This window comes from Cotesia glomerata, linkage group LG1, assembly GCF_020080835.1.
Source record: "Cotesia glomerata isolate CgM1 linkage group LG1, MPM_Cglom_v2.3, whole genome shotgun sequence".
NCBI lineage: Eukaryota > Metazoa > Arthropoda > Insecta > Hymenoptera > Braconidae > Cotesia > Cotesia glomerata.
The window spans coordinates 16,754,268-16,765,828 of record NC_058158.1 but is presented as its reverse complement, the minus strand read 5'-3'; the positions used below and the strand labels follow the sequence as shown (position 1 = coordinate 16,765,828).

Below are 11,561 nucleotides of genomic sequence, written 5' to 3'. Positions count from 1 at the left end.
ACACACACACACACACACACATACATACATACATACAGACATAGTGACAACATCGCGGGGATAGTCAGAGAAGCTTCCTGTGACCTTCAAACGTTGAGATCTGATGAAAACTCGATTTTTGCAAAACGGGGTGAAAACAATAACCCCGATTTTTGAAAATCTTTGATTTTCTTAGCGGGAAGTTAAAAATCATGATTCATATGTTATTTAAATGGGAAATATACATCGATCGAAAGGAACCACTTGAAATTAAAATTTAGGGCTCAAATTTTCAGGGAATTTTTTTTTCGATGAAAGGAGTAAAATTTTCATGGATCAGCGAAAAAAAAAATTTCGTTTTTAATTAAGCACCCTTATAATTATATGTTATCTTTTATACAATTCCATATATAATCATTAGGGTGGTCCAAAAAAACCGACTATTTTTTTTTTTTTTAGTCTCGAGTGAAAAAATGTTAGTTTTTGATGGTTTAAGAGTCCTTTTCAAAAGACAGCTTAAAAAAAAATTTTTAAGAGGTCACTCCAAATTTTTTAAAATTTCAAAAATCGTCAAAAATCGAACTTTTTTTTTTTTTATTTTTTTTCTCGTTACGGTATAATTTTATAGACTAAAAAAAAATAAGTTTCTGAAAATTTGAGTTCAAAATTTAAATTTTGAAAGGTTGCTCATTATTTTTTTCAATTTATTAGTGCATTAGTTTAAATTTTTTCGAGCGACCTTTGACAATTTGAATTGAAATTCCATGCATTTTTTTTTTTTTTTATTTAGTACCATAATCGATAAAAATACATCACGAGATGAACTAAAAATCAAGCACAATACAGAAATAATAATTTTTTTTAATTTAATAATTTTATTTAATAAATTTCCAAGCGTGGATTCGAATCCCAAGCTGGTCTTAGAAACCAGCTTGGTTGAGATTTGACCTTGCCGCGTAGTTTAAGATTTTTACAAACCAAAAAGACCCCAACGTACCACTCCCAACAGTTAAAGTCGGCAATATGACTAATTGAAAAAAAAAAAAAATATATGAGCGACCTTTAAAAATTTAAATTTTGAACTGAAACTTTTAGAAACTTATTTTTTTTTGGTCTCTAAAATTATACCGTAACGAGAAAAAAAATTAAAAAAAAAAAAACGTTCAATTTTTGACAATTTTTGAAATTTTAAAAAATTTGGAGTGACCTATTAAAAATTTTTTTTTGAACTGTCTTTTGGAGAGGGCTCTTAAAAGATCAAAAACTAACATTTTTTCACTCGAGACTAAAAAAAAAAAAAAAAATAGTCGGTTTTTTTGGGCCACCCTAATAATCATGTATGATTATATATAATTATTAAAGCCAGGGAGTTGGCATTTTTTCTTGATTCAAATTTAAGGTTAAACATATGAATGCTTATTTAAATAACAGCAAAAGTCCTGGCCTTAATAATTATATAGAATTATATATAATTATATATCGTCCCGTTTCTGTGTAAACCTAGTATCTGCAAAATCGTAATTTTCGGTGAACCGATAAAAACGTTTAGAGTTACTTAATTTTTATAAAAAGTTATAACTTATTTAAAATTTATACTCTTTATTTATCACCTTAAAAAAATTAAACATTATTTTTGCTATCTGCATCGATACCTTGTTGTTATTGTCAATTTCATGTAGATACGAGTTTTCTCATCAAATACCCTAGTGATTTTTTTGCAGATACGAGGTTTTAAAACAAAAAAAATTTCTTTTTTATGGAAGGCTTTCAATTGATTATTATTATATATTTATTTATTAAAACAAATTCATTTGATTTTGATTTAATATATTATAAATCATGTGATTACGATTTATAATATGATTTAATCATTTTTAACTTCCCGCTAAGAAAATCGAAGATCTTCAAAAATCGAGGTTAAACGTTTTACCCCCTTTTGTAAAAATTGAGTTTTCATTAAATCTCGATGTTTTAAGGTCTCAGGTAATTTCCCTAACCATCCCCGTGATGGTGTCTGTACGTCTGTATTTAATTCCACACACACGCGTGTGTGTGTATGTCGTGTGTGTTTGTGTGTGTTTGTGTGTGTGTGTGTGTGTATGTATGCACTAATAAAAAAATTGACTTGACCCAAGAGCCAAACTCTTGAATCAAGAATTCCATTTTGAAGAAAATTTTTGTTCTTTATTTCCTGTGACACCGAGGGATGAATTTTTAAATGCTAAAATTCTGTCAAATGAGCTAAAAATCGGCACATATGGGGCTATTTCTAGGTGTCCATGGGGTGGATCGATTGGTTATGGGTCTGAAAATCTTTTGTAGAGTGTACTCTCTGATTTCCTTACGTTTTTTTTTCTTAATTTTCAGCGGATAACAAGGAATGAATTTTTAAGTGTCGAAATTCTGCAAAATTAGCTGAAAATCTCCAGTTATGGGGCTGTTTCTGCGTGTATATAGGGTGGATTAAACTCTCATCAATTCTCTGACACTCTAGAATGTGTCTATTTAAGGTACACATCGCGTTCATCTTTCATTTTTTGATGAACACCGAGCTTCTAATTTTTTGTTGTCTTTATATTTTTTTTGCTTGTCGATTGTCGATAGAGTCAATGGGATGCGTACATGTGAGAGAGAGAGATGCGACCGCTACTTGTCATTTTTCACGATATCTCTAAAAATATTAATTTTATCGAAAAATTGATTAGACCATTTTTTGTTGGTTTTTAAATTTCAACATTTTTTTTAATCAACTTTCCCGTCAAATCAGCCATTCTTGAGTTATCGCGGTTTGAACAATTAAATTGTTATTAACAATTAAATTTACCATCGGTGAGCAAAATAACCTAGTTTTTTTGTAATCCTCGACAAAAAATAAGTAAATCCTAGTTATCAGAACCCGGGGACCGAAAAGTGCATACAGGCTTTCTTCTTCAGCAGAGGGACTAATACTCGCGGGGGGAAAAGATTTTACTATCTGCCAGGTCAAAGGAATCGACGTAAAGGTCTGCCTTTAGAAGTATAAGCTTTTGAAACTTCAATGAATAACATATAGAAATTTCAAGTTTCCTAAAATATTTTAGAAAAAAATTCAATTTTGTAAAACGCATAAATAAATCAATTCTGGAAGTTTTAAAGTATGAAGTAACATGTTTTCACGTGTTTGACGACAATTGAGATAGTTTTGAACGATTAATCAAAATATTGAAAATATGAATCTGATTTAAAACAGAAATTTAGAATTTTTTTGAGAAAAAATTTTTTTTAATTGTTGCTTCGATACATCTTGGATGAATTGATCAATTTCGACCGAACGGGTGACGATCGACGCTGGTTTCTATATTCTATGGCACAACTCAGAACACGCATTTAATCAGATATAAAATTTGAGAGTTATTCGAAAAAATCATTTTTATCTTCTCGATAGCGGAAAGTTAAAAATTTTTGTATCATAAATATTCATTCAGATGTAAATTTACTCAATGCATACAAACTTACAAGAATATCGGTGTCTTCTCCAATAATTTTTTTCCACTTGGTTTTGATGGCTTCTTCAGTTTGTGGAGTTAAATCAGTTATTGGGTTACTTGATAAGTCAATTGTATCATCCACATCACTTTTTTTTGCGATCACTGATTGATTTTTATCAATAGGATGTATAAAATGATTGACCTGAATTGGTACTTTGATTTCTGTTTCAAATTCAGTCAAAGTATCACCATCCTGAAATGTTTATTTAAATTGTGTGAACTAATTATCTATATGTGGGTCATTCCTTGTAAAATCAGACAATAGTTGGAATTGACCCTTTTCAATTTGGAAGAAATATGTTCAAGACGCTCTGTTTCTTATGAAACGACGATTTGCAAAAAAAACAAAATTTTTAACTTCCCGCTAAGAAAATCAATAATTGTCGGAAAATTGGAAAGTTATTGGTTTTACCTCGTTTTGCAAATATCGAGGTTTCAACAGATCTCGACGTTTTGAAGCCCTGAGAAGTTTTCCTGACTATTTTTACAATGATGTCCGTACGTCTGTGTGTGTGTGTGTGTGTGTGTGTGTGTGTGTGTGTGTGTGTGTGTGTGTGTGTGTGTGTGTGTGTGTGTGTGTGTGTGTGTGTGTAAACCTCTTACAACTTCTAAACGGCTTGACCAATTCGATCGCAGTTGGTGTCATTCGAAAAGGCTACGCCAACCTTAAGTTTCCTGTGAGTTGGAACCAATTGGGACCAGTAGATTTCGAGAAATTGCAAAAAAATGAAAAACAAAAAATTTTTAAATATTTCCGAATTCGCTGAACTGATCGACCTCAAAGACTAATTAGCTCTTTACCTTGGAAAGCCGCATCGATCGCCATCGAGTCAGAATCGGTTGACGCTTTCGTGAAATATCCTTGTCGAAAAAAATCAAAAGAATTGTTTTTTTGTAATAACTCCGAAATATTTAATCAGATCGATTTTTTTGTTTTGAATTTGTCATAGATTCCAAAAAACTACATCGATCGCCGTCAACCGCGTAAAAATCGGTTAAATCATTCAAAAATCATTGCGGCTTAAAAATTCAGAAAATAGCGTTTTATCGAACTTCTATCAAACTTTTGTGCTCAAAGAGCTCAAAAAGATACAAAAGCTATTTTTTTGAGCTCAGAGAGCTCAAAATAACACACGATTTGTATTTTTGAACTCGAAGAGCTCAAAAATATCATGAGTGCAATTTTAAGCGCCTTGGTATGAAATTAGCGGGAAGTTGCAGGGATGGTCTTCAGGGTCGACCGTTTTCTTAATTTTTTTGAAAAGTTATTCAAAATTCATACTTTTACTGTTCTTTGAATTCTCAATTTTATTCGTCAGGTATCTCAAACACAAGCGCGATCGTATATTCAGTCATTGTCTTTTGTTTGTTTTGAATGGACACAACTATTAGAAAAAAATTAGGAAAACGGTGGACCTTAAAGGCAATCCTAGCACCTTCTCACTCATTTCATACTTAAGCGCACAAAACTGCATTTATTACTTTTTTGAGCTCTCCGAGCTCAAAAATCTAGGAGAAGTGAAATATAACACTATTTTTTTAATTTTAAAACCACAATAACTTTTGAATAAATGAACCGATTTCCACGTGGTTAGTGAAATTCAACGCAGTTTTTAAAGCCTCATGAAGAACCTTTAAGTTTAAATTGATCAAACAAGGAATTTCAAAGTCATTCCTAAATAACTATTTTTTCGTTTTCTTTCGTCAACAGTACTCACGAACGAATCAACCTATTTTGACCGGCTTGGGGGTGATCGACGTGGTTTTTAAATGCTAAGAGCTGATTAGTTTTTGGAATAGATCGATAAAGCCGTTTAAAAAATTAAAAAAAAAAACCACATTTGAAAAAAAATTTTTTTCGTACTTTTTTAAAATTTCTCAAAATTTACCGGTCCAAATCAGTCCAAATCGTATTAAATATCTAATTTCAGTCAAGCCCTTTCGGATAGCGTCAAACACGATGAAATAAAATCAGTCAAGCCGTTGAAAAGTTATAAGAGGTTTACATCCATCCAGACACACACACACACACACACACACACACACACACACACACACACACACATCAGAAGAAGCAGTGTGCGTCATTGCTGGAACCCTAACTCTTAGAGTTCTAGCAGAGGAAAGGCGGACCCTTTACCAACGAAAAAGGTCAACTGCACTGAGCCCTGAAGAACTTAGAATTGAAGAACGGCAGAAGAGCATAGGCCGATGGCAACTACAATGGGATGCTGCAGAGAAGGGTAGGTGGACGCACCGTCTCATACCTCGGATCGACATTTGGCTTAACCGGAATCACGGTGAGGTCAATTACTATCTTACGCAGATGTTGTCGGGACATGGGTGTTTTCGAGAGTATCTACACCGCTTTAAGCACGATGACTCACACACACACACACACACACACACACACACACACACACACACACACACACACACACACACACACACACACACACACATGGTAAGCATCCCTTCCAGAGTGTAGTTAACAATGATAATGCCGGCTTTGTAGCAGCAACAGTAAACGGCATCCGTTTCTACAGCTGTTATGCACCACCTAGCCTATCCATTGTTGAATTCACTGAATTCTTGGACAAACTGACCGAGGACGCCAAGCAGCACTATCCGGTCGCGATTGCCGGTGACTTCAACTCCTGGGCAGTAGACTGGGGCAGTAAGCAGACAAATGCGCGAGAAAAAGCACTCCTAGAAGCTTTCTCTACACTAGATGTAGTCCAGCTCAACAGTGGTAATACGCCAACCTATACTAAAGGAGAAGCAAGCTCTATCGTAGATCTCACTTTCGTCAGCAGCAGCCTCATCAGTGGGAAATACGACTGGAAGGTGATGGATATCTACACAGCCAGTAACCACAAGGCAATTCTCTGGGAAATATCACATGACCGGAATACAAGAAGACCAATCAAGTCATTCAATACCATTGGACGGAAAGTGAAGCCTTTTGACACAAGCACATTGGTAATAGCCCTTAATAGTGAACCGATTACTACTGGATCCGCAGAAGAAATGACCAAGGACCTGATGAAAAGAGTTGTCCAGGCCTGTGACGCCAGTATGGTCTGGAAACACAGCATAAGCCAACGCCCGGCAGTGCACTGGTGGAACGACCACATCAGTGTTCTTCGGAAAGAGTGTCTAAAGAAAAGAAGAATATCCCAGCGTGGCTATCGACGACCTAACTCTGCGGAGCTGGTCACAGAATACAAGAAAGCCCGTCGATCATTGAACAAAGCTATCAAGGATAGTAAGAGACAATGCTGGAAAGAGCTCATCAACGAGGTGGATAAAGACGTGTGGGGTAGGCCTTATAAGGTGGTTGTGACCCACCTAAAAAAACAACAAATGCCATCACCTACGTGTCCTCAACTTCTCCAGAAAATCGTCACTGCACTATTCCCACAGCAACGCAACTTCGATTACCAGTTCGCGCCAGGCGAACTGGATGACACTCCACCTGTCACTGAAGAAGAACTGCTGGAGGCCTGTAACCGTGTAGGGAATAATAAAGCGCCGGGATTGGACGGAATCCCTAATATAGCCTTGAAAACCATCATAAAGGCAGCTCCAACATTATTCCTAGACGTTTATAATTCATGCCTTAAGGAGGGGACTTTCTCACACAATGGAAACAGCAACGATTGGTACTGTTACCTAAAGGGAAGAAACCACCGGATGAACCGTCATCTTACCGCCCACTTTCAGGCTAGATACAGCGGGTAAGATATTTGAACGCATAATTCACCAGAGAATTGAAGCAGTAGTCGACCCACTCCTGGCAGACAATCAGTATGGATTTCGGAAAGGACGATCAACCCTGGACGCAATCAAACTGGTTGTTGATACGGCCAAGGAAGCAATCGCAGGAACCGGATGGAAGGGTGGAACGAAAGAGTATTGCCTGGTGGCGACCCTAGACATCAGAAACGCATTCAACTCCGCCAATTGGGAATGCATCATGCAGGCCCTCCAAGAGAAGAATGTACCAGAATACCTTCTTAAGATCGTAACAAGCTACTTTGAAAATAGGGTCTTGAAGTATGACACGAAGAACGGTCCGAGGGAGTATGATATTACTGGAGGTGTACCACAAGGTTCAGTCCTAGGCCCGCTCATGTGGAATATTATGTATGACGGTCTATTAAGACTAACTCTGCCAAGAAACGTCAAACTCGTAGCATATGCAGATGACGTAGCCATAGTTATTGTTGCCAAACACCTTGACGAGATAAACCATATGTTCGATCTCACTTTTGAGCGCGTTGACCGATGGATGGACGCAGTGAACCTGCAACTGGCGCAACACAAGACTGAGGCAGTGCTTATTACCAGCAGAAAAGTGGTAGAGATCATTAAGCTGAAAGTCAGCGAACAAGAAATCACATCACAACCTTATATCCGATATTTGGGAGTGATGCTTGATGCCCGACTCAACTTCAAGCAGCAAGTGGAACATATCAGTGCCAAAGCGTCAGTAGTGAGGGCTAGTCTCGCACGACTGATGCCGAACGTCGGAGGCCCAAAACAGAGCAGGAGGCTATTATTGTCATCAGTAGTCATATCGGTGCTCACTTACGGAATATCCATTTGGGTCGACGCATTAAAGACGCAAGAATCATGGAGAAAGGCTGGACCAGTATATCGACTGAGTGCCCTACGAGTAGCTAGTGCCTTTCGCACTATATCAGAAGAAGCAGTGTGCATCATTGCTGGAACCCTACCTCTTAGAGTTCTAGCAGAGGAAAGGCGGACCCTTTACCAACGAAAAAGGTCAACTGCACTGAGCCCTGAAGAACTTAGAATTGAAGAACGGCAGAAGAGCATAGGCCGATGGAAACTACAATGGGATGCTGCAGAGAAGGGTAGGTGGACGCACCGTCTCATACCTCGGATCGACATTTGGCTTAACCGGAATTACGGTGAGGTCAATTACTATCTTACGCAGATGTTGTCGGGACATGGGTGTTTTCGAGAGTATCTACACCGCTTTAAGCACGATGACTCTTCGGAGTGCCCGTCCTGCCCAGGAGCTGCTGAAAACGCGGAGCACGTCTTCTTTGTATGTCCTCGTTTCGATCCACAGCGTGAAGAACTGGAGAGGATCCTGAACCAGAGAATGCAACCAGATTCACTAGTAGAAGCAATGTTGTCATCAGAAGCTGCCTGGAACGCTACCAACACGTTTGCAACAGAAGTCCTTAAAGACTTGCGTTCCACCGAAAGAAAAAGAGCAAATAGCAGAAGATAGAAGGAAGGTAGTTAACACCTTGGCCACCAGAAGGAAGAGCAGTAGCTAGATCCTCCCTTCACGAAGTAATGCCTGACGGCGGTTTCCATGAGGGATTAGAGGAAAGAAGGAAAAGGGGTTTAGGGTTTAGTGGGTAGGGGCGTTAGTGTCGAGTTTTAGTATGACGCTGCGTCGAGTCGCAACATATCCAGGCCAAACAGCTATGCCTAGAATCCGTAAAAAGGATTCACCCCCCTACAAAAAAAAAAACACACACACAATCACACATACAGACAGACATACAGACACACTATCGCGGGAATAGTCAAGATAGCTTTCTAGGACCTCAAAACGTCGAGATCTACTGAAAACTCGATTTTCGAAAAACTGGATAAAACCAATAACTTCCCGAATTTTGAAAATCTTCGATTTTCTTAGCGGGAACCTAAAAGCATTTTTTAAAACAATTTTAAAAATTTAAAAAATTTTATAATTTTGAATTTATAACAATCGTCAAATGCAAATGGTTACACCAAATTTCAAATTTGTTACAACGTTACCCTCAAATAATGTTGAGAGCTTCTGATAATTTCAGAGAGCGGTTACTTTTTATCATGGAAAGCATTTATGAATATTTTCCTTAAGGTAGTACCTCCGCGACAATCCAGATCAAAAATTTTGACTCGCTATCCATGTTATACGTATCGACAGAGCTAAGGTTGTAGGTTAAGATTTTTTAACGTTACTGTACTCGTCACTACTATATTCTCTATACATATACACACACACTACGGTTTCAGTGACTAGCGGCTGTTTTTTGTACCCCCTCTCCTAAAAATAATCCTCTAAAAGTGAAATTGATTTTAATTAATCTCGAAAACTACATGGTAAAAAATTTTCATTTTTTTTTTAATTGTTCGAAATATCATATTCTTCAATCTACTAGTTTTTGATAAAGTCTTGAAATTCTTTCGATGGAAAAAATTAAAAATACTGTCATTTTCCCACGCTTCTCCTATGTTACATGTACAAAAATGTCATTTTCAATTGCAATTATCTCGAGCTTGGTGTGGTAAATCGTCTTCAAATTTTAACAGCATATGTATTATGTATTTAATGACTTATATTCAAAGTTTCGAGGATTTCTTGAAATATTGCTTTCATAACCGTACTACCTTAATTTCCACGAAAATAGGCGAAAAAAATTAGAAAAACGGTAGACTCTGAAGGCCATCCGTGCAACTTCCCGCTCATTTCATACCTAGGTGCTTAAAATTGCACTAATGATGTTTTTGAGCTCTCCGAGCTCAACAATACCATTTATGTGTTATTTTAAGCTCTCTGAGCTTAAAGAGATAATTTTTTAATGCTTTTGAGCTGGAAGAGCTCAAAAGTCTGATAGAAGTTTCATAAAACACGATTTTTCAAATTTTTAAACCGCAATAACTTTTGAATGATTGAACCGATTTTTACGCGGTTGGCGGCAATCGACCTGGTTTTTTTCAATGTTAAGAGCTGATTAGTTTTTGGAATTGATCGGTAGAGCCGTTTGAAAGTTATTCGGAAAAATGTTGGAGTTATGTTGAAAAAACACTTGTTTCCAAATATTTCGTTGAGGATATCTCTCGAACCAATAAATCGATTTTTACGGTCTGGAAAGCGATCGACGCAGTTTTTTAAGCTCTAAAAATTATTCTCTTTCATCAAAAATGATCGGCTGAGAAATTTCGAAGTTATGTGAAAAAAACACTTTTTTCGGATTTCTTTCGTTCACGATATCTCTCGATATTTCTTTCGTTCACGATTTTGACCGGATTAGCGGTGATCGACGTGGTTTTTCAAGGTTAAGAGCGGATTAGTTTTGGAGTTGATCGATCGAGTCGTTTAAAATTTATTCCAAAAAAACCACTTTCAGAACTGACTTTTTTTCTTATTTTTTTTTATATTTTTCAAAATTTCTCAAAATCTATCAGTCCGAATCGGTTCAAATTCTTAGGAAATCTAAGTTCGAGGGAATTCTCTATAACGCCGTTTGGTTGGTTCCGATAAGTTTAGTCGTTCAAAAGTTATAGGCGATTCACACAAACACCCACACACACACACACACACACAAACACGCACACGCGCACACACGTACATACACAAGAAATGCCTTACGGCGGTACCATGGGGGATCAGAGGCACACACGCACACACACACACACGCACACATACACACACACATATACACACACACACACGCACACATAGTGACACCTCGCGGGGATAGTCAGGGAAGCTTCGTGTGACCTTCAAACGTCGAGATCTGATGAAAACTCGATTTTTGCAAAATAAGGTAAGACCAATAACTTCCCGATTTTTGAAAATCTTCGATTTTCTTAGCGGAAGTTAAAAACTAAAATTAATTTATTATTTAATATTTTCAGATGATGCATTTAATTATTTAATGCTCAAATTCACAATACTATGTACCTGCATAACTTCACTTTAATTAGAAAATGCAAAAAACTTTTTTTTTGAGATTCAAAAATTTATATTTCGTAGATCAGAGAGTTGGTTACATCCATTACTACAGCATATAGGTTAGCCAATAAATCCCCAAGTATACGGGAAGAAAATTTTACAAAAAATTACGATGAAAACATCGTAATTTTTAGTATAGGACATTGTAGCGCCGGACCATAACTCAAACATCATAATTTATACGATGTAACATCGTAAATATCTATCATTTAAATTAAAAAGAAGTTTAGGTCACCGAAAAAATAATTCTGTATCACCGAGAAATCGAACATTATCATGGTAGA

General features: G+C 36.7%; 1 protein-coding gene across 1 annotated transcript in view; it reads right to left on the bottom strand.

Moving 5' to 3' along the window:
* The window catches only part of LOC123275345 (patj homolog), a gene marked incomplete in the record, with an annotated part of 555,954 nt that overhangs the window by 176,746 nt on the left and 367,647 nt on the right, over positions 1–11,561 (bottom strand). The window contains 1 exon segment of the mRNA XM_044743428.1: positions 3,475–3,699. Within this exon segment, the coding sequence (XP_044599363.1) occupies positions 3,475–3,699 (225 nt within the window).